This window comes from Lissotriton vulgaris, chromosome 3_2, assembly GCF_964263255.1.
Source record: "Lissotriton vulgaris chromosome 3_2, aLisVul1.2, whole genome shotgun sequence".
In the NCBI taxonomy this organism is placed as follows: domain Eukaryota; kingdom Metazoa; phylum Chordata; class Amphibia; order Caudata; family Salamandridae; genus Lissotriton; species Lissotriton vulgaris.
In genome coordinates, this window is record NC_141690.1 from 7,372,454 (window position 1) to 7,396,972 (window position 24,519).

The 24,519-nt window shown below is 47.7% G+C and overlaps 1 protein-coding gene across 2 annotated transcripts in view; it reads left to right on the top strand.

Moving 5' to 3' along the window:
* The window catches only part of PDS5A (PDS5 cohesin associated factor A), a 1,517,933-nt gene that overhangs the window by 261,479 nt on the left and 1,231,935 nt on the right, over positions 1–24,519 (top strand). For both annotated transcript variants that reach the window (XM_086963962.1, XM_086963961.1), the window contains exon 13: positions 12,914–13,027. In XM_086963962.1, the coding sequence (XP_086820088.1) occupies positions 12,914–13,027 (114 nt within the window). The remainder of the gene's footprint in view (positions 1–12,913; positions 13,028–24,519) is intronic.

Here is a 24,519-nt window from a genome sequence, read left to right on the forward strand (position 1 = left end):
TTTTGCTGATCGTGTGGTCAGGTGGCTGGTGTCGTCATCCGGTCATAATCACTTGAGGGGTTGGTTCTCCAAGTGACTAACCAACTTTCACCAGGAGGGAGACAGTCTAGATGGTTTGCAGTTGTGAAGCGTGACTAGTGAATAAGTACATTTCCTATCATATGAAGAAAAGCTTTAATCGGTCAGGATAGGGACATGACCTCCCCGCTCCCTTTCACCATTCTGGATTGGGAGGAACCACAACAACTCCTGCCAAGACTGTCCATAATGTAAAGACTGTGGCCCCCCTTAGGAATTTAAGTAGTTATTGATGGCTCCTTTTCATTTAAGCTCTCCGCTTCACATCTGCTAACCATCTAGACAGTCTCCCTCCTGGTAGAGGTTGGTTAGTCACTTGAAGAACCGAACCCTCAAGTGATTACAGCCTGTTGATGACACTGCCCACTTGACCACACAATAAGAAAAAATATATACAGAGCACTGTGAAAGTGTGTCTGAGGGTCTTTCACAACTTCTGAGAGACTTTAGTTCTTTGACACGAGTGATTTATTCCCCTATGATTATGGCCCTATAACTATGGCCTATAGAACTGGTCCCTCACCACCAGAGTCTCCTCATTTAGCTTGGAGGCCTCATCGAAGAAATCCAGATTTTTCATTTTCTGACTTTGTCAACTTCATACACTGCAGCTTCACAACTGTGTTCTCATTCGATATTTTCGCCTGTGGATAACATAACCTCTTTCCAAGCTGTCCTAGCTACAAGAGCCTTCAAATGCAGTATTTCTCTTTGTAGGAAGCTGGCTATGTGTATACTGTATCAAAATGAGATATTACTAACTCCAGGTCAATGTTTACAAAAATATTACTTTAGTTCCTTTTTATTTTAGGAACCAGTGGAACTTGGTTGCAGCTCAGTAAACCTTTCAGAAATAAAATACTAGCAAAGATTTGTGTAACCATCAAACCTACTTTACAGTTGCACTAAATACTTTTCAATATCAAAGAGATACTTTGTATTATTCTCAGAATCAACACTTAGTACAATAAGAGAAGCCAATGCAATCTTATGGTGAGGAAAGACAGTTAAGTAGTTTCCCGGTAAGTTCTCAACTTACAATTCCAGTCTTCGGGAGTTTGACCAACACAGGGCAAGGGGCGGCCCAAAAAGGTACTGAACCACCATGGTCACTGGGCCGGCCGTGTACAGAGGTCACAGGACCCAATGTTAGCCTATAGATGCTTGGAGTACCTCGAAGAGGCAACATTTGTAGGTATGTGCCTGCAGTTCAGGGACACATGCCTTGGGGGGGATTGAGGTCAGCACTGTAGGTGCCACCCAGTAGCACCAAAGAGGCACCACCAGCAGCACAGGAGCAGCCTGGTGCAGGGTGCAAGGGGGTCATTGGTTGCCCAGAAGACTGGTTGAAGAAATCTAATGACTGGATAGGTGAGTTGGATATTGAGGGGGACACCGTCAGTTTGGCACTCCAAGGCCTGGGGGCTGCGGGTGCTGGAGTGTCTTTAGGCATTTGGTTTCTCTCACCGGATCTGGTTGGGAGGGGGGGGAAGGGGGGGGGCGACACTTCAGGGTGAGGCTTCAGGTGTCTAAGGGGAGTTCAGGAGAGGTCGCCTAACAGTGGATCTTAGGTCAGGATCGCAGAAATGTCACTGGATCTTTAGACCACCTGGACTCGGGCCTATGGCGATGGGTGCAAAGTGGTGCAAATGCCGATGTTCTTGGGTTTGGTTCTTTCTGGACAAATCTGGTGTCCACTGTAGAAAATAGTCTTTGTCAAAGGCAGCTCGGGTCTCTGGGGTTCGTGGAGGCAGCAGGACACACAGTGTCTGCGAGCTTGGTCCTTGAAGCGGGATACAAGCCGGTAGAGTTTGGGCCAAGTCAGTTGTCAAGTCAGTTGCTGCACAGCTATTCAGTCTTTTTCCTTAGGTCATCGAATCTGAGGAACAAGGCTCAGGGGAACCCTTAAATACAAAATGTAAGGGAGTTACTGAGGTCAGGGGTGGGCAGTAGTCATTGGCTGCTATCTCCTAGGGTGACTATACCCTTTGGGTGCCCCTTCCCTTTTAGGAGAGGGGTACATCCCTTTTCCTGCTAGGCCTAATTCTTCAAACCAAGATGGAGAATTCTAAGGAGAGGGGTTCACCTCAGCTCCTGGCCCACCCTAGAGGTGTGCCAGGCTAAGGTAGACACTCACTCTACTAATTTTCCCGTCTGTTCTGTGTCCAAAAGTGGGGCTGGGATGGAGGGGGGGGGGGGGGGGGGATTAGCGGGCATCATCACTAGTTGGAATTGGCCAAAGCAGCATAACTCAAGGTGAGATCCTTTGAGACTCGCCTCCTAGTGCTGTAGTTCCTGCAAGATTGAGGTGAGAGAAGCACCTCCACCCAGAGCAGGCTTTGTTTCTGAGCCCAGAGAGCACAAAGGCTCTCACCCCATTGGGTCAGAAACCTGTCTGGTGGTGGCTGGCGGGCAGGGACCAGTCAGCCAATACACTAGAAGCTGATTGTTTTTCATTGGGCATCTCTAAGATACCCTCTGAGTGTATTTTATAATAAATCCATCACTGGCAACCATGTGTTTTTATTATGCTTAGAAGTTTGATACTTCATTAAAGCCATCATGGAGCTGTGGAGTTCGTGTTGACAAACTTCAAGCCCATGTATTAAAAATGACTTCACTGCACTTAGTGTCCAAGTATGGACTCGGACACTCAGCTCATAAAGCTATGCCCTCACATGGTATATTGCACCCTGCCTTTGGGCTGTACGGTTTGCCAGAGGGGAGACTTACCTATGTCACAGGCAGTGGTGTGTAGGCATGACTCATGGAAGGTGTCATGTTAATTTTTTTAGTTTAGCTATACCACAACACACATCCTGAAATGGCAGCGTCTGTGTTTGGTGGGGGGTCCTTTAGGGTGGCACAATACATGCTGCAGCCCTAAAGGACCCTCTCTGGTCACAAGGTCCTTGCTACCAGTGGTACTTTTTACAAGGGACTTATGAGTGGGCCACAGGTGTGCCAATTGTGGGAGCAATGGCACAGTTTTGGGAAAGACAAAGGCCCTGGGCACCTAAATGGCAAGGAACCAGGGCACACTCAAAGTGCAACTGATATCGAGCAAAAAGTTAGTGGGTGACTTTGCAAAAAAGGGATACTTTCCCACACTCAAATCCAATTCCAGGTTGCTCTCTTTAGTTTTGGCTACTCTGCAGCCTGGATTGCCAGCTCGTGCCCTCTTAACACTGTTAACGGGGTTTAAGAAAATGGCTAAGGAAATATTTCTCATCTACACTACAACCAATGTTGCACATCTAGGTTGCTGAAAAAGTACGCAACTTCTGAGCAACATTCCCCCCAGATTTCTTCACTGTATTGGATGTTCAAAAGCAACATGACTGCTCCAGAGACATCTACTCTTTTGGACAATAAGAGCAAGAGGTTTGCACCGATGAAAGCAAAAAGAGGCACGTGGAAACAGCCAAGCTAGTGTCTATCATGTCCGGGGCAGAATCAACTGTTCCTTGCAGGACTCAATTCAGTGCTTCGAGAATAACTTACTCAAAAACTTCCCTTAAGTAATTCATGGAGGCCTACTAGTCTTGAATCAGATAATCCGTGCTTACATTGACTTAGCTTTGAAATAATGCTCCCATGGCATATCCTTAAGATGATATTCTTTGCTGAAACTTTCATCCTTCAATCAAAGTGGTTCTATTTGGGCCACATGCAGGTAAAAAAGTGGTAATGGTTAAATCAGAAAAGTTAGAACTTGAAAGCCGTAGGACTAGCGGAAACTGGAATTTCCACTAGTCCAAATACAGGCAAAGGGATAGAAGATTGCATTACAGGCAGAGGATTCAAACCCCTCTGTTGTCTTAAAGCAATCAAACACATCAGCTGTAGCAACATCAGCTACCTACTTTCTATTGAGGGAGATGACAAAGCAGCAAAGGTTTTAAGCAGGGCAGCTCATTTGGGAATACCATTCTGGCTCAAAACAATTGCTTCTCAGTCTTAGCTTACGTATATGTTAAATATCTACTAAGAGAGTGGCAAAGCATAACTTTCAACAAATAGATGCATGCTATTATGAATAATAGTTATACTCTGTTTGAAGACCACTCCACTGATCACCACACCCACATTTTGATTGAAAGAAGTGGCAAGACGGCATAGAAATGGTTCCTCCTATTCAGAAGGGATAACTGATTTTTCCCAATTACCAATTTAGTATCATCGGTCAGTAGAGAGGGTGGAGACCGTGAGCAGTAGACGTGAATCTTAAAGGGTAAATAGTTGCTGGCTAGATGTCCTGCCAAAGCCGATCTTGAGTCTGTGCTTATGGCATTAGTAAAGTACATTAACCCCCCTCTCGGTTTGACAACATTGTTTCGATGTTAAAAGGCCTGCACACAGTGATGAATGCAGTTCAGTGTGTAGATGTGAGTGTTAGGCTTGCAGGAGAAAGAAGATCCAATCCAGTGTGATTCCTTAAAAAAGGGGCTGGTTTAATGCACACTTTTTCCAGTTGAGGATAACACAGGCTCATTGCACATGTTTAAGATGTTCCAACTGGCTGGCTCATGCACGGCTGGCAACCTAGTTTATATAAGCTGATCTGTATATTGATGCCAACATCATCCAGGTGGGATCGATTGCCTCCTAGATTGCCGAGGTTGGTGATCGCAAAACTCTGGCTTTAATCCGATCTTGTAGCCTTCCATGCAGCAACAAAAAGTTAGTGGCCTTACAGTACTTCAAATTATATTTCAGGAACAGTGGGCTGAGGTGAAGCCTTCTAAGACTCAAGGATGTGGGACAAAGACGCATGAAGTGCAAAGAACAACAGCACATGTCAACTCTAGGTCTGGAGCTCTTGGACCTTGACTTGGTGAAGGACTGAAATTGTAGACGATTGGTTGATTAAAGCTCCATCTTCTCAAGCAACTACAAGAGTAGTCAAAAGTTGCATTCGACTTTTCAATCATCTGGGTCTACAACTCACCAGGAACAAATCGGTCCTTCACCCATCCAGGTCGACCACATTTCTAGGTTCCATTTGGATACAAGGTGCTGTAATGCTTTCCCATCGAAGGAAAGACAAAGAAGGCTCATTCTCTCGGCTCCTCAATTGCAAAGGAGACTATCTCTATCGGTCCATCTGTACAAGTCGCTCCTAGGATCAATTTCATCCTGCATACCCTTAATTCCGCTTTGCAGACTATGTATGCGCCCATTGCAGGAGCAGCTAGACAGGCAATGGCGCCAGGCGGAAGGTGCATTCGACGATAAGAAAATGGTCACACCTCTTATGAGGAAGGCGGCCAATTGGTGGACGATCAAAGACAATATCTCAAAGGGTCTCACTTTTAAGATTGCTCCATCTCCCTTGGTTCAGACCACGGATGTCTCGCTCGAAGGCTTGGGAGCTGTTTTACAAGACCTACAAGTGAGCGGCCATTGGACGCCAAAGCAGTGTACTTTCCACATCAATCTTCTGGAGCTCAAGGCAATTCATTTAGCTTTGCAGGCTTTCCTTTTGAGAATTCGGAATTCCAAGGGAATGGTTAGTACGGACAAAACGACGGCCATGCATCACGTGAACAAACAAGGCGGAACAAGAGTTTTCAAGGGAGGCCCAAGAGAAATTGGAATGGGCAATTCTCCACAGAGTGTCTCTCAGCAGAACATCTCCCAGGTACACTCAACACGACAGCGGATACTTTAAGTCGTCTGAAATCAGTCTGTCAAGAGTGGGAACTGGATCAGGACACTCTCGGCTGAGTCTTCGCATGTTGGGGCACTCCGTCCAACGACCTATTCGCAACCTTAGACAACAGGAAATGCCAGGTTTGAGGCATATGAGCTGCAACTCTCATACTGTGCATTAGATCGCCACCTGGTGTTGGGCTTGTATGATTGCATGTTGTTGTCTTCTTGGTCAGAAGTCTTTGTAGTCACAAGATAGGTGACTCCTCCCTTGGACGATAGTGCGCATGGGCATCGACTCCATCCTTAGATTGTTTTTTCTGCCACTAGGTTCGGATTAAACTTTTCCGCTCCGGTTCGAAATCTACTTTTCAAGTACTTTGATGCATAAAAATTTTCTTCAAACAACTTTCAATATCGATAAACATCAATTCGACTTCATCAGCTCGATTCCGGTCGTCGGCGGGGGCCATTGGGCCTACCCACGCCGTGAGGCCTACACCTCATGGAAAGAACGCCATTCAAAAAATGCCCCGAGTGTGGAGCAAAATTTTCACACAGTGACCATCACGAGGTCTGTAACCTGTGCTTATCGCCAGAACACGACAAATCCAGCTGCACAGCATGTGCAGTCTTTCGATCGAAAAAGATCATTCGAGATCGGAGGGCCCGTTGACGCAATATGCAGAGATCAGCTCCGGAACCGGTGGATATCTTCGACGAAGGACCACTACACCGTATTCAAACACTCTGAAAATGACCTAAAGTGGACTGTACTTAGTCTTGAAACTACCGCCCAGAGGTGGCAATATGGGACAATTGTTGAACAAGGAAGAGCTCAAATCCATCATCCAATTCAAGTCCATACAGGATGGTCTTAACAGATCAGAAGACTGGACTAGCCTGGCATAAATGTGCCCAAGAACTTTTACAAATCTATTATGAATTCATCTGCTTTACATTCCTGCTGCACCTTTTTAAGGCATGCAAGGAAATGTAATTCATCAAACCCTATGAACTGCCTTTGAGCTGTAGCACAGTGAAAAATCTGTTTATTTGTAACTTTTTCTTACATTGTTCTATTCTGATGTTTCAATGAGTTTTGATACTCATGGTGAGCTTTAAATCTGTCATGTCACTGTTTTTTCCTATTCACAAACTCACCCATTCCCTCACCGATTCACCACTTAAAAATGGCGCCCATGTTCCAGCCGTTTTTGTGACTCGAAATTAGTCCCTTGTTTGTTTTCACGACCTAAGAGATGTTTGCTTAACACGCACGTCTCCATAGCCTGCATGCAACAGCCACCACGCTGACCAGACGGGACCCACACGCCGTCTTGCTGTGATCATATCGCGGTAAGAGCAAGTCCATTCACCGCGCTTACCCCTCACCCCTGAGATGCAGTCTCACTGATCCCCTTTGTACTCCCGACAGGATCACAATGTACGGGATCGCCCCATCGTGCCGCGGCCGTTCTTTAACCCTCGAAGCTTGCAGTAATTGAACTATTGCAAAAGGTAACCGCTAAATGAGGTTCGGCACACTAGACCCGCACTGACCATAGGCACAGCTTACTAAATTACCACTCTTTTCCTGCAGGTCACATAATCCGTATCTGGGAAGGAACGGCACCGCAGTTTCTTCAACTAACCGCAATTCCGTGGAAGAAGCCGTCCAAAGTTAAATTGCTTGGCGGCTAAGGTAATTCAATCACACGGCCTTTCAACACTTGCGTCACCAACGCTTAGCAACTAACGATAACGTTTTTTTCTTCTTGACCCCTGGCAGACCAATGTTCCTGTCCACATCTAATTGTTTTACCCGTGACTGAACTACAATTTAGTGCTTTGGTTCGTACGCTTATCACTCCCTGTACTAAGCGAAATACCTCCAACCGGCCCCCATGTACGGCCGCACCAGTCACTGTAATTATGTCGGTTTGCGAACCCTCACAATCCACATCCCGCCGCTAATTCGTCCTGCCACGAGCACTATTCACGCGTTGAACGGTCAACCTTCTCTCACTTATTCAGCGTTTTGCGTGCATGTATTCTAGATCAAGCACTAGTTGCCGCTCACTTCGTCTTCTTTCATCAAAAAATGAGCACAACTCCACCCGTGCCTTTTTAAGCAATCATGCACCACTTGTGCACTCTGCACAGTTGTCTCTGTACTGTTTTTGCACGTTATGAAACGTCGTACTGAATGGAAATGTAACTGACATGCTGCAACTATTTAAATATTTTCCCTTGAGATAATTTTTCTCCTTTTCCTCTTCCTTCCCCCCTGTCTAAATCCCACAGGCTTTTATCAATACAATCAGGCAAAAATTAAATTGATAGTCCTGAAGATGATCCCAATTTAATTTTGGAGATAGGGATCGAAACGTTACGTCGACTGTTTGTACAGTACTGCTTCCTTTTCATTTTGTAATATATGTTGGTCACTGTTGGTTTAAGCTTACATAAGATTTCATTTGATTGTAAGCCACATTTTGCTCCAACCTGTTTGCCTGTTATTCTTTTCCCCATGTATTGTTTTTTTCCTTTCTGACTTGGTACAGGCTTGTGCCCAGTTATCAATTTTTGGTTTGTTCCACTTTAAATCTGTATCCTTTTACCTAATCTTTTGAAATAAATACCCCCTTGTCCGGCTGGACATTGGAGGAAAAAGACACACAGTTCTTATTCTAAGTCTGTGCTTATTATTTTGCCTTGCATGTAAAAGTTTAGGACCTTTGTCTTCTTTAAAGTTGGAGAAGTGATAGCACTCAATAGCATTTATTACGAAATCCAACCCTTCTTGCATTCCCGGAAGTAATTTTATAATTAGTATTGGCAATCATTGTGTTGTAAGTTCTTATGTCCCATTTGCTGAATTACCCAGATGCTAAGGTGGCTACATCCCCCCTGAAACAACCAGAAAATTCTTCACGTCTAGATCTTGAGAAACGAACGTCCCATGCCACACCCTTCCACGGGCAACCATAGTACCAATATATGACTTCAGGATCCCACCCACAGACATGTCAGGACGAACCAAACACCCCAGTTGGTCTAACAGGGATATACTAACTGAAGCAAAGAACTAGCCACCTACACAGCCAGGTACCTGTGCCATCATCCTTATATTTAAAACCTCAAGCAAAAGACACCCATGTGAAGTGCAAAAATTATCCAGCGTACCCTAACCGCAAGTACAGCATTCAGCCACAATATAGGAGTTAAGATTCACAGATGAAAATTAGATGAACCAAACATTTTCCTGAGTCGCCGTTTCCCACCTGAAAGACTTCCAACAGCTAAATCATTAAAGTACCTCTTAATGGTGCCTACACAGTCCCCTCAATCCTCCTTGCTCATACCCTCAATAATAGCCGTGTCCGGAATCAACTACTCAGATGTGGGACTCGGGCACTCGATGCAGTATCCACAGAAGACAATTACACAGGTGATATTTCCACCCCCCACATTGTAGCATTTCTAATGGAAGGCAGCATTTGTAGTGGCTATCGCTTCTGTCCGAAGGGGTGAGTGAGATACAGGCTTTTTCTCTGCTTGTTGAACCTTAGACTGTATTCCATTCCAGGACAAAAGTAACGAGAAATCACCTATCTTTCCTTCCGAAAGTGGTTTGAATTTCACATTATCCAGGTATAAGAAAGTGGGTTTCTGTTGTATTAACCCCCCCACTTTTTGACAGACTACTGATGCACTGTTTCTTGGTGTGCCCTGGGTCCCTGCCAATTAGGTTCCCAGGGCCTGTGTTCTTTCCCCAAAACTAACCCAATTGACATCTCTGGCCACATGTCAGCCCCTGGTAAATGGTACCACCGGTACCCAGGGCACTGTGACCAGAGAAGGCCTCAAAGGGCTACAGCACTTACTGTGCCACGCTTAGAGGCCCTGTACCCTGACATTCACACTCTGCCTTTCCAGGCTGCGTGTCTTGGTGCAGAACAAAGTGAAGAGTCGAAATGGCACACATCCCTGTGTGGCAAGCCCACAAACCACTGCCCTGGCATACATCAGTCACCCCTCTATCTGGGTGCCCTATGCCAGTGGTGAGGGTACAGGTGCATGAGCCCTCTATCCCTACAGTACCCAGGTCCATTCCTGGGCACTGTAAGAGCAGTGCTGCCATTAAGAGTATATGGTGCTGGGAGTTTGTCATTACGAACTCCACAGCACCATAACGGCTACACTGAAGACTTGGAAGTTTGGTATCAAACTTCCCAGCACATTAAACCCACACTGCTGCCAGTGTGGGATTTAATGTAAAATGCACAACAGAGGGCATCTTAGAGATGCCCCCTGAAATTGGATCAACCTCTAGTGACCTGACTGAGTGGCTGCTTAGGCTGCCACCACCAGACATGTTACTGCACCCCTGGGTCGAGAGCTGCTGCTCTCGGGCCTGAAAGAATGCACATTCTGGGACGAGGTGCCAAGCCTCCTCCACCAGGATGGGCAGGGTTCACGAAGGACAAGCTTTAAAGGCAATACCGCCTTTTGTGAGCCTCTCCAGACCACTTGCTGTACTCTCAATCTGGTCCCCACTGGTTCTACCCCCCACTTTGGGCAGGAGAACCGGCGGGAAAAACAAGTGAGGAAGAGAGGTGTGCCCACCTCTGCCAACTCCACCCCTAAGGTGGGGGAGGCGAGGCACAACCTCGAGTCCCCGCCATCTTGAGGATGGGTGGGGGGGGGCCCTGCCAACCAGGGACAGGCTTCTGCCCCCCCTCCCACTGGAGAGTGGCAGAATAGGGGTCTACCCACCCCGGGGAAGGGACCTATTGCTTTACTACTTAGAAACAACCAAAAATGTAACAAAATCTAATTGGCCATTTATTAAATATGCATTTGTATGCACTATGTAGAGGACTGGGGACTCCTAAACAGTTTTTAATGAGGTGACTTGTTTCATGTCCTGTTCCTTGTTACCATTTAGTGAATAGACTGTTGATGGAGCTAGTTCACTCATCACGAGCCTTCAGATCCAACCACCTCCGCCTACTGCTCCCTCCCTGCTTCCATCGTTCTAGAAAAGGTGGCAGAGCTTATGCGGTGGTCACTGCCAAGCAATGGAATGCCCTTCCATTAACCCCTTCGCTGCTCATGACGAGCTCAGCTCGTCATGAGGCACGGTTGAGCTGTGCTGATGACGAGCTGAGCTTGTCATGTAAAATGGGATTTACTCATAGCTCGGCACCGGGGTTGGGGGACCTCTAGCAGCCATGGTGTTAAACCTCAGACTGATCGAATCAGAATCTCAATTATGGGGAAAATGGAAGACATGGCTGTTCTCCAGCTATTAGCACCCATGATCTCTATCGCTGCTGTCCTCCGCGCCGGGACATCTCCGTTGGGGGTAGCCGCACGCTCTGCAAAATTCATAAATAAATAAATAAATAAATGGATAACCTGAGGACTCATTCCATTAGGGTTTAAGTAGCTAGGATGGTATGGATGAGAAACTTTACACTAAGGGCCCAATTCTGATGCAGTTAGGAAGGCGTCCTAACAGCATTTGCTCCTTCCGATTCGGGGACGTGTCTTTCTGACCGAATCAGAAAGGTTTTCAACTGAACGAGTACGATGCGAGTTAGTTGGTAGAAATATCCCAATCTGAACCCGACCACATTTGGAATGACCGAGCCATAGGGAATAGAATCGTACTTATCTACGAGCTGTGTTTCAGAGCGACCAATTACGATGCAGGATTCAGACAGCCTTTCAGAATTGTGCCGTCCGATTAGAATCGGCTGTCTGAATCAGACTTTGGGGGCTCATAGCGGGCCCCCTGCACCCAGAGCCTTCCCAATAGGGCCCTCCCCTCCCTAAGCGCCTTGAGACCCTCTGGGTATGTAGTGCGCTATATAAATTCTCTGACTTGACTTGACTTGGAGGTACCCATGGGTCCCTCCCTTACCAGCCATGCACAGTGTGGCAGGCATCAAGAGGCGCTCGCCACAGGGTGCCCCAAGATTTTCTCCAGCCACCCCTTTCTTCAATGGGAGCCTATGCATTCGATTGGAACATAGACTCCCATTGAAGTCAATGGGAGTCAAACCAAATCGTATCTGGAAGCATCCGGATGCATCGTACTCGGTTGTTCGGGTTAGATTAGAAGATGCAAACAACAATTTTATTTGGTATTTGCTTGCTATTCTAGTCCAGCGTTTGTGACTGTTGGAGAAGATTCTGATGCAGAAGGAAATGTTACTTGTATTCTAAGCTTTGCGTCTTGGGCATTTTCTTAGAAGTCTTACATTACCCTATCGCCTCCGAGGTCTCAGGTCATGAGTGATAAGGCTCACTGTAATAAGTATCTGTATGCATTTCAAAACAAACGGACTCCGTGAAGCAACTACCAGTCAAAGGCGTGCTGGGATAGGGAATCTGTCTCCTTAAAAGGAACAGTGTGCAGTTTTCAGTTTCTTAGTAGGCTACCTATTTGGCTGCATTTTCCTTAATTTCTTTCATTTTTCAGTTCTGTTTCTGGGCAGCAAAGGTACGTATTATGCTGCATTGTCATTGTATGGAATCTTGTCACTGAATTGTAATGTATACCCTTCAGACTTCGGTTCTGATAGTTAACGTTCTGGGATCTTCTGCACAGGCGCAAACTATTCTACCATTTATTACTTCAATGACCATGCCTACAATTCACAACTTCGAATACAGTAAGTAACTTTTCCTTCTTTTCTGACAATAATAATGTCTTTGTAACACAGCCAACTGGAAAATTCCCTAAAGGAACCATCTGGAGAGTCACATTGCAGCAACATTGTTTTTATTTCAACGTTTTCTATGGATTGTTTGGACTCTGGTAACATCACCACATTTCCTTTGCTGTACACCTAAAAATTGATCTATGAAGCTATTTGCTGCATTTATTTTCAAATAATATCATCTTTGGAACATTTGTGCTTTTTTCATTTTTTATTTTCTACCATTTACAGGTGCCTTGACTCTTTTAAATCTTATTGGTCAGTAGAAGGGGCGAATATAGCTCTTAGGACTTGAACACATTTGTTTGTGCCACACAAGCATTTTATAATAGATGCATTCTGTGTTGTAGTCTACCTATTTTCCTGCCTGTATTTATTACTTGAAATTTACCATATGCTTTATTGTTATGGCTACTGTAGTATATTGTTTTCTTCTGTTTCAGGTTACTTGTTGAGAAAATCTTTGCCCAGTACCTTGTTCCTCATAATTTAGAAACGGAGGAGCGAATGAAGTGTCTTTACTATTTGTATGCTAACTTGGATCCAAATGCTGTCAAGTAAGTGTATATGAGGCAAATTATTAGTTCAGTTACAAAAGTTTAAGGTACCAATCTGAAAGCCTACACACGTTGTAGTTAGGTTGACATTTTGGACACTTTTGCTGTTGGCTCCACATCTCCCAAAGGATGCCAAGAGTCAAAAATATCATTGGATGTTCCCTTGCTAGTAAGAGTAAGAAGTAAACTATTTCTAGCCTGTCTCTGTTTACCATTGTGTATATCAAGTGAGGCTGGAGTACAGAGTATCAGGGTATTGATTGCTTAGTTTCAATAAAGTGCAGGGAATCAAAGTGAAGGTGCATTTTGGAATATCCCCAAAATGCTGATCGCTGGCTTAAACGGCAAGTAAGATTCCCTTGTGTAGTTCTACTGAGGCCATTATTGTGGCTACTATCTCACCCAATGGGAAAGTTTGTCTATGTTTTGGACTTGAAAGCACCATGAACACATAGGAAATTAAAGCAGAAAAAATTGTTGAATCACCCATAAGTGAACTGCCCAGGACCACCCAAGAGATCCTAGAAATGAAATTGTGTTTGGGCACCCTTAAAGCATCATAGATGAGCTGAGTTTAATAAGATATTAATAGTATACTTTATTCCAGAGCACCTGTAGGATGTAATCTAATCTTTAAAAGTGGTGCCAGTAGGTGTGCAGAGCCTGTCCAGTCAGTCAAATACACTTTATTCGATTTATAAAAATCATAAAAGGCATAAAAACATATTTGTACACATATAAAATTATTTGATACATTTTCATTTTCAGCATGTGCAATACAATAGGTCAAAAGGTTAAAAACACGTAAATAACATGATAAAAATTCATTATGTCACAAACCGTGGGGCATTATGCAATTTAATCCTCGAAGCCGCCACTAAAAAATTAGCCACGCAAAATGTAATGCGGATGCTACTCAAAGACTGGAGGAAAACCATTACCGACCTCACTTGCGTAAAGCCAGCCTCCTTCAAGATAGGCCACAGGTATTTTTTTCTAATGTCAGAGAAGAGCCCGCAAAACATTACAAAGTGCATTGTGTCTTGGGTTGAGAATTGATCACAAGTGCAAGGGGTGGCTAGATCTGGTTTGACCCAGGTTGGATAATTATCCAAATAAAAATGAATCAAATTAAACCTAAACTTTACCAATAAAAACCTATGAAATGGCTTTGTGACAGTTATAAGGTAATGCTCAAGTGAGGTTGAACCTAAAAGCATATAGTGGGATCGCACAGTGGGTTTCAACAATTCCCTATCCTCCCTGACTAGACTGGCCCTTTCCATAAACTGTTTTTTGACCAGATTCACTTCCGCCTTCCTGATACAGGATGGTGACAAGAAGAGGTCCGGGCGTCCCAGATGTTCTAAGGATTTTCTCAGATACTCCAACCAGGGTACTTTGTGGGAATTGTCTAAGGACATTACATCTGCTAAAATCGCGTGGTTAAAGGTTAGTTCTTTATTAAGCCAGATCTTAAGCCAGAATGTTAATGGCGCCAGGTTAAGCCTGTGGGTGACATAATCCAGGCCCATCTCCGCATAAGTTGAAAAAGTCTTGAGTCGACTGGGGCACAGACAACAAGGAACGCAGGAACCTGTTTTCTACCCTCTGGATTGTTTCTAAATGTACATATCCCCATAGGGCCGCCCCATACATTGCGATTGTGATGCATTTGGCATTGTAGACCTTGAGCAGGGCCTCCATGGGCCTTGCCCCCAACCTTTTTGTGAAACCCATGAGTGCCGCGGTTGATCTAGCCATTCTGGGACGTCTTAATGGACCTTTAAAAATCTATTGATTGAAGTCTTTTGCCAATTGTTTTGCTGGATGAGAGTTTGAAATATTCTAGTAGACAGCCTTCGTCCATCCATGGTGGTGATTGAGACGTGCTGGTGGTTAATTATATTTTTTTTGTAAAAGAAAATGTAAATCTGTATTTGTAAAGCGCGAACTACTCACCCATATGGTCTCAATTAAGTGAGCTATTGCCCAAAGTCACATCATGAGCTGAGGCCGGGGATCGAACCGTGAACCCTGTGCTCTGAAGTCAGCTGCCCTGTCCTCTGCACACACCAATACCATGAGTGTATTGATGTAACCGGCTAAAGCATTTCGGTAGTGAGACCAGAGGGGAGGAAATAGAATTGGTCTTCTAAAGGACATTTTTGAAAGGCTTTTACAGGATATGTTCTAACTAGAGATCCTTAGGAATGTTCGTCAAGATCTGGATGATGAGCTTATGGTGACACTTCTAGGAATTGCAAGATTGCTGAAAAAGAGTAAGAAGAAACTGACCAAATTCCCTGAAAGAGCATAAACCAAAGGGAAAACAGCTTTCCAACATAAAGACTTGACACACACATGTACACGCATTTGAACATTTACTTCTGTGCTGAATGACATTACAGTGACTATTGGAGGGTACAATTTACAAGAGGATGGTGAGAGAACTCTTGGGGTGGTGTAGCAGTATTGATCCAAGAGCAGTGATGAAAGAGTAAAGATGTTCTCTGGCACAAAGTGTGATGTCTATTGGAGAAAGAAGCACAGTATGAGGAGTGCTGTACCAAAATATACTTGAGGATAATTTTTTAGCTTGATGACTTACTGTGGGGGTTTGTGGGAGGTGGTTTACCATTTTGTGGCATTAAGAGAATAATATTGTGTGTACTGCTTGTATCCCAACCATTATGATATTGAATGTGACACATGCACGATTTGCTCTGCAGAGATTGAAAAAGAAAGAACGTAAAGGGTCATATACTTGGGGTCAGAAAAGAAATCTGAGCAAGCATTTGTAAAGCTAAATGGTTTGACGTCTACTATCAGCCTCCTGTCTTGGTCAATGGTTAATTTTGTTGGGGCATGTTTTCCAGTCTCACATAACACACTTTGTCACGGTAGTCCCTTGTACTGAAAGGAAGTTCCTTGTATGAATATGCTCATTGTGCAAAAGCAGAATGCTGTCATTAAGTGAAGTTTCCTGATTGCTGCAGTGGTATTGCCCTATGCTTTAAGAAGTAAAAGACTAATGTGATTTACACAACAAACTAATGAATGCAGAGCCCTGCTTGAAGGAGTCTGTAAATAAATACTTAATGAAAATATTTATTTAGTATATATCTACATAAATGTTCAAAGTAGGTTTTGAAAATATCCAGCCTTCCTGAAGCTCTAGACCCCATCCCTCAACAGGGTAAACATACTGTGACTTCCAAGTAGGAAGGCAACTGTACCTGTGGGCCTTGACCTCCCTAAAAAGTGCCCTGAATATTTTCAGAGTACTCCTAGATTTAGCAGGAATCTGTCTTTCTGGCCTCCTTGTACCACAGATTAGCTCCCCAATGTCACCCTTTGTGTCAGCGGCAACATTAATGTTAAGGTTCAAACATGTGAACTACAAAGCAATATGATTGAACAGACCCTGAACCATGCTAGATCACCCACCTCTACCTTCGCCTGATGCACGCCCCAGACATCATGGCACCAGCCAAACTTAAAAAAAATGCAGGCAATGTATTGAACCTTCTAAAGGGTTCAATCGAGAACTAGCTGTGCTGCGACGAGCTAGACAAAAAAAAGAAGACTGCTGGTCCTGTCATGATGCTTCTCAATCTCCTAACTTCCTTTTCCCAGTAGAATAATGGAAAGGGAAGTGACAAGAAAACTCCAAAAGTACATTGAGCAAAACTACCTCATCTGTGACCATCATTCTGTACAGTTAGCAGAACTAGCCAACATAATGGACATAACTGCTTGTTATGTATGAACACAAAAATGCTTCCCTTAATCTCCTCATCCTGTCTGCACCATACAACACTGTATTTGACTATGCATTACTGATGGAAAGGATGAACATTGTACAGGACTATCTGGATCTACTTGCCCTAGATTTTGTTTTCTTTCTGACCACAGCCAGTCATTTTGTTTCAGGTCCTTGAATCTTCAAGGTTCCTTATAACACTCTATAGTGATAAGCCTTTTCGTTCTTGCTACTCAGTGTCCCATTTAGAGTCAATTGTTTTTATTATGCGGTAATGTGTCATGGTACACAGCCCAGCTGCCTACATCAACTCGCCGGCAGGGCGTAGACTCATAGCAATGACACAGCGTCTAGGCCTACATCCCGGAGGATGACCCCGCGTAGGTAAAAAGAACTTGAGGAGCAGCCCCGCCTGAGCAGTGACTTCCGATTTTATCAAGTAATGGACAAGAAAAAAAAGAACCCCACCCCCCTTCCATCCTCCCCCTTCCGCATCAGCTTCTATCTGGACTGCTCACTCGCCAGGATCCACCCGCTCTACCAGGCAAAACTCAACCCAAGGGTTTAACCCCCTCTCTCTCTAAAGGAATGAGTTGCAGGATCTGCAGGTACTTCAGGCAAGTCACTTCTCAGAGGTCTTTGGATTGGAGCTGTAAGAACGGGCCCCAGAGCTTAGCATATTCAGAACCCTTCGCATCCATTTCCAGCGAGAGTCGTTCCATTGATAGAATGTGCCAGAGTCTTTGAAACCAGTTGCGAGGGTCAGGCACAGTCGGGCAACCCCAGTGCGCCAGGAGAACCTGCCTCGCAGCTAACAAAGTCAGCGCAATCTGCCTACCCTTCAGCGAGCGCAGGAGAAAAAACTTAGGGTGGGGAAGCCCCAATAGTGTATGCTCCGGCGTCCGGGGGAATGTAATCTGAAACGCAGCATCTAGCTCATCTAAGATCATGGGCCAGTACCGCCCCAGCTTCAGGCAGTGTCATAGCAAGTGCGCCAGTGTCCCCGAAAGACCACACCCCCGCCAGCAAAGGCCCGACTTGGGGACATCCAATGCTCTAACGTGCGTTGGAGTGTAATACTATTAGACCGCTACCTTGTAGGCCGACTCGGTGCCCGCAGTGTTAGAGGCCGTATTCTGTGCGCGATAGAAAACGTGCTCCTACTCTTTAATCGTCAACTGACGCCCCAACTCAGTTTCCCAGCGGACCTGCCCAGGTTTACTCTGCCTCCGAGGCTGATGCAAAATCATCGCATACAGCTCCGAGATGAGTCTACGGTCGTCCATCTTGCAGACCAACCATTTTTCAAACGCCGTCAAGGGCTGGGACATGGTTGCAACATTGGCTGGATGGGTCACCCAATGTGCCACCTGTGAGTAGTGAAAAGCAACCGCTATTGGCAGCTAGAAGAACTCCGTACGTAGCCGGGTGAACGGAATCAGGCCACCCAAGTCAAAGAGGGTGTGAGAAGTTGGCCTGATATATGATGTTTCCAATTCTGGAACCACCTTGTATCAGTCCAAACAATCCCTTATGGTGTCTGGTTGTAAGTCAAACTTATTAGACAAGCTATCCTAGGGGTAGCATGAACTAAGCAGCCTTAAAGGCTTAACTCAAGAGGTCGTGTTAAGCGAGCTGTTTTACCAATCACAGTCCTGTAATATCAAATGAAAGGACACCACACAAGTATATATTATACAAATATATGTATTTATTTCTAAAATAATCCCTAGTACTCTTTATGAGCAAAGGGGCATAAGCGTTAAATCAAAAGCACAGTATAACATACAAAGTTGCACAATTATGGATGAGGGCGGGTGGCCACTCAAACCATATGTTAAGAAAGTGGTATAAGAGATACCAATCGAACAGTGGTTAGGCCTAGGGCCTAGGGAATCGCTGGGAGCAGTCGGGACTAGCAATGCTGAAGTCGGGAAAAGCCCGCAGGATTCGGGTGCAGCGCTTAAAGCTTGGCTTGCACCAATGCAATGTCAATGGTGCGTAAAAGTTACACAAATAGAGTTTAAGGATACTTCCGCTGAACCTAGAAGGACCAAACTTTAGACACAGACCCTAGAGGTGTGTACCAGTGTGGGAACACCGGTGTTGCAATGTTACCTCACCCACAGGAAGCGGGTGCATAGGGTCGAAGTGGCGTCGGATTTTGTCACGCAGGTTCTTGGTGCTTGAAGCTGAAGATGCTGCATCTGAAAGCAGAGGGGACAGAGTCTGGGTCACTCAGCAGTGACCAGGGTGGAACCAGGACGGAACCAGGCAATGTCTGGCGCAATCAGGTGGTTGTCGAGGAACTTCTCTCCGCTGTCACGTGGGCTCTGGGGTATCTGCGACGTCCAGGAGTAGGTCACGATCTGTCCCACGCAGGCTCTCACCGTCGGCGCAGTCGGCTTCAAGATTGGAGCAAACAACTCTTGGCAAGAGCAATCCACGCAGGACCGGAAGATTGCTTCTGTAGTAGGGGATCTCTGTGTATAGTCATAATCTAGTGAATAGTCCCGCCCATGTGCGTGGACCCCGGCAATCAAAAATAATCTCTTAAGTTGTCAAAATAATGCAGAAACTGCAAAGACACTTAAGAGAGAATTTAAAGACAAATAATGCAGCCTATATCCACAGGCTACACTGTCCAGTACTTCAACTAGAAATTCCACCAAAAATCACCACACACAGCCCAGCCTGCTAGTTTCTACCATAGAGAAACCTGCCTCCCCCAGTCAAAGACTCAGGAATGATAGAGAGGAAGGTAGGGACAGACAAGCCCCATAGGCTGCCATTATGTGGCTTAAATAGGATACTGTGCCTTTAAGAGAACTTTCCAGACTTCTCCCAGTATCCCAGAATGCATAGCAGGTCCAACTTACTTTCAGTTCTTTTTTCCGGCTCCTGCTTACAGGACCCTGGCATTGAGCTCTCCCTTTTTCAAGGGTTTATTGAATTCGTTTTTGCACTTTTGACTTTTAAAAGTGTTGCAGTTACTGCTTGGTGTTCTCTTCTCACTTTTGTGCTGTTTTTTGGGCGTTTTGGGGCTCCGAAATGCCTGGCCTTTTTGTTAAGTGCCCAGCATGTGAGAGGAAGAAGGCCAAAAGCGACCCCCATGATGTCTGCATCGTGTGCCTTCCAGAAGATCATGGCCCTGAGGAGTGTGTTATCTGCCAGCAACTTTCTGCTAGGACCCTCAGGGACAGATTGAAGATCAGGCTGGCTGGCCTGGAGGATAGGCGTCAACGTGCTGCAGGTGGGTCTGGGCAGCCTGGGAGGGATCCCTCTGCCTCTGCTGAAGTCCAGCCAACGATCCCATTCTCCGTCGACGTCGAGGGCTTCGACGACGGCGTCGAGAGGGATGACGACGGCGTGCTCCCCGTCTCCCCGGGGCTCCGGGTCGAGACGGCGTGACGGCTCGACGGCGAAGGAGAAGCCGACGTCGAAGCCGCCGTCGACGTCATCGTCTTCGTCGACGTCGAGGTCTTCATACCGACGCCGAAGGCGCAGGGACGTGTATTGACGCTCGCCGTCGAAGCGGCACCGACGCTCGCCGTCGAGGCGGCACCGACGCTCGCCGTCGAGGCGGCACCGACGCTCGCCGTCGAGGCGACACCGTCGGTCGCCGTCGAGGCGACACCGTCGGTCGTCGTCGAGGCGACACCGTCGGTCGTCGTCGAGGCGACACCGTCGATCGTCGTCGAGGCGACACCACCGATCGACGTCGAGGGGCTCCTCGACGTCGAGGACATCTAGACGACGGCGGTCGACGTCGAGGGCGGACCGCCCGACGTCGAGAGGGCGCCGTGAGAGGTCGCGCAAGAGGAGATCGACGTCGAGGAGTCGACGTTCGACGCCGAGGATGAGAGGGTCGACGTCGAGGGGACGACGTTCGACGCCGGAGTCCAGGAAGCGCCATTCGACGCCGGAGAAGCGTCGTTCTGCGTCCAGCAGACAGCGGTCAGCGTCGAGGAGTAGGTCACCCTCTCCAAAACGACAGAGGGGGCTCTAGTCCCAGGAGTCACGCCGCTTCCAGTGGACGCAAGAGGAAGCGGTCGCCTGCGGATGGGGATGGATCTCCGCACCCGTCCCCTAAAGGGTCACCGGGCTCGGTGTACTCGGAAGTGTACACTCCATCTCGACCCAGGACTCCTACTCCCGTACCTAAGGAGGACCCTCCGCCCATACCACCACTTCCTTCGGGGGATCCTGCTCCACCTCCGGTCCCTCCGCATGGGCCCACCCCGCAGCCGGTGGTTCCTCCGCCGAGGTCCACTTCACTGCCGTCCCTGCCTGCTCCTCCCAAGGGGACCCCGAAACCGAAGCCCCGGGAGGATCCGAAGAGGCCCCGTGAGGAACCACGGAAGACCCCTCCTCGCAAACCGAAGGAGCGCCCTAGAGCTGGCAGGTCTCGTTCTCGCTCTAGACGCAGATCTTCCACGAGGTCGAGACACCGCCATAGGAGGTGCGAATCTCGCTCTCGCACGAGATCTGGGACCAGGGACTATTCACCTACGCTGTCGGGGTCGCCGGACACCAGAGTGTCCCCGATAGATGACCTGGTTGCCTTTCAGGACGTCCTGTTGAGGGGCGCGGCGAAGCTAGGCATTACACTGACAGTGCCTACTCCGAAGACGTCCGTCATTTTCGAGACTCTACATCAGAGGCACATGTCTCGTCCCCTCCTGCCCTTGGTGCCGGGCCTGGAAGAACCTGCTATGGCGCTGTTTCTCACCCCGGCGGTGACGAGAGCGGCCCCGTCCAGACTACTAAAGAAATACCGGGCTCCCGACTCGGATCCGGCCTTTTTGAGAGCGGAGCCTCCGCCTGACTCCGTCATCGTCACGGCGGCCCGCAAGCAGCATGCCACCACTCCGACCTCCACGGTTCCCCCGGACAAGGAGTCTAGGTGGATGGACTCGGCGGGGCGAAAAATCTGTGGGACTTCCGCGACATCCATGAAAGCGGCGAGTGCCACGGCTCTGTTGGGGCGTTACGACCGCGCCCTCTGGGACTCCCTCGAGCGCTTTGCGGAGCATTTACCTCGGGAGCAGCGTGAAGACTTCATGGAAGTCCTGAGTGAGGGGATGCTGGTGGCCAACCAGATAATCAGCGCGGCTGCGGACTCTTCCCTGTTGGCTGCTCACGGGTTCTGCCACGGGATCAACCAACGGCGCCACGCATGGCTCCGGCTGACGTCCCTGAAACCGGACGCGCAGCAGAGGGTGGCCAATCTGCCGTTTTCCGGGGAGACCCTCTTCGGGAAGCACGCAGATGATGAAATGGCCCGCATGAAGGCGGAGGCCGAAACGCTGACAGCTGTGGGCCTGGAAAAGCCCAAGGAGACCAAGAAGCAGTACCGCCCTTTCCAACGGCGGTTCGGAGGACAAGGCTGAGGACGGGGACAGGCTTCGGGGCACTCGCAACAGCAGCAGCCGTTCCGTAAGCCGTTCCAGAAGCGGCAGAAGGGCAGAGGAGGCCAGCAGTCGGCTCCGGCGCCCAAGGGCCAGGCGGGGTCTAGGCCCTAGGAACTTACTTCCCCCGGATCCGTTACCCACTCCGGTAGGGGGAAGCATCCAACTTTTTCTGGCAGAGTGGAGAAAAATTACTCAGGACAAGTGGGTGCTGAATATTGTTTGCAATGGATACAGTCTTCGGTTCACCAGCCCTCCTCCAGCGATTCCCCCGGTCAGCTCGCAGTTTCAGCTGCGCGAGCTTCAGGCGGAAGCGGATATCCTGTTAAGGAAAAGGGCGATAGAAGACGTACCTCTGTCTCAGAGAGGAAGAGGTCTGTACTCCCGGTTCTTTCTGGTTCGCAAGAAGGACAAGAACGAGTTCAGGCCCATTCTGGATTTGCGACAGGCAAACAAGTGGATTCGCAGAGAAAAGTTCCGCATGCTGTCGTTGCACCAGATCTACCCTCAGTTGCAACAGGGAGACTGGCTTTGCGCTATAGACCTACAGGATGCTTACTTCCATGTGCCCATTGCACACAAACACAGGAAGTTCCTGCGGTTCCAAGTCGGCACCAATCACTATCAATACACAGTACTCCCATTCGGACTGAAGTCTGCGCCAAGGACATTCTCGAAGTGCATGGCGGTGGTAGCGGCACACCTGAGGAAGAACAAGGTGTTCGTCTACCCTTACTTGGACGATTGGCTGATCAAGGCATCCTCCTTCTCGGAAGCGCGAGCACACTTCCAGAAGACGTGCGTTCTCTTGAACAAGCTGGGGTTGCACGTCAACATGGCCAAGTCTGTCCCGACTCCGGTCCAATGCATACAGTACTTGGGAGCCTCCATCAATACGCTGTCAGCAAGCGTGTCTCCTTCGGAAGAGCGACGATTATCACTCCTTCGGAAGGCTCAGGCTCTTATGACGACTCCATCTACAACAGTGAGGACGGTGTCTTCTCTACTGGGATCGATGGCCTCTTGTATCTTCCTGACGCCACACGCACGGCTGCACATGAGACCGTTGCAGGAGTGCTTGGAGGACCAGTGGGATCAGAGGAAAGGATCTTGGGACGACAAGATTCGCCTATCGCTGCATGCTCTTCAGTCCCTGAAGTGGTGGTGTTCGGCGGAGAATCTCCTCAGAGGGGTTCCCTTTCACAAGGACATTCCCACGCAGACTGTCGTGACGGATGCGTCTCTTCTGGGATGGGGAGCGCACTCCGGGACTCTGCAGATTCAAGGCACGTGGTCACCGATGGAGGCCACGTATCACATCAATTTCCTGGAACTCAGAGCTGTTCACTTGGCGCTGAAGGCCTTTCTTCCGTCCTTCCGGACCAACTCTCTGCTTGTACAGATGGACAATACCACCACGATGTATTACCTCAACAAGCAGGGGGGGTCGAGATCGCGCACTCTGTCACAGGAGGCGCAGACGATCTGGCACTGGCTCCTGGCCAGAGGACTGACGATAACGGCCACCCATCTACCAGGTGTGCAGAATGTTCAGGCAGACGCACTGAGCAGACTGCTTCAGGAAAACCACGAATGGGTCATAAACGACGAAGTACTAGGAGAAGTCTTCGCAAGGTGGGGAACTCCAGACGTAGATTTGTTCGCCACCGCCGAAAACAGCAAGTGCAGAGACTTCGCCTCCAGGTACTTCCAGCAAGGGACGCTGGGGAATGCGTTATGGATATACTCGACGAACAGCTTTCTGTACACCTTTCCTCCCATTCCCCTGATTCCGGCGGTGCTCATCAAGCTGGCCCGGTCCAGGGCTCGGATGATACTCATCGCCCCGGAGTGGCCCAGGCAGTGGTGGTTCACGGACCTACTTCACCGGTCTCTCCTTCCTCACATTCGGTTGCCGTGCAGGCCGGACCTTCTCACGAAGTTCGGGGGACGGATGTTACACCCCAACCTCTCGTCTTTGAGTTTGGCGGCATGGCTCCTGAGATAGTGCAGTATGGCCATCTTAATCTGCCCGATGATTGCATGGACATTCTGAAGGAGTCCAAGAGACCTTCCACTAGGACTTCATATGCTTACAAGTGGAAGAGGTTTTGTATCTGGTGCCAGTCTAAGAACCATGATCCTACGACCTGTAAGGAGGATGTCATCCTTCCTTACCTTTTACATTTGGCGCAGTCTGGCCTTAATGTGCATTCCATTAAGGTTCATCTGGCTGCATTGACTGCCTACAGGAAATGCCCTTCACAGACTTCCTTTTTCCAGATCCCCGTGATCAAAGATTTTCTGGAAGGGTT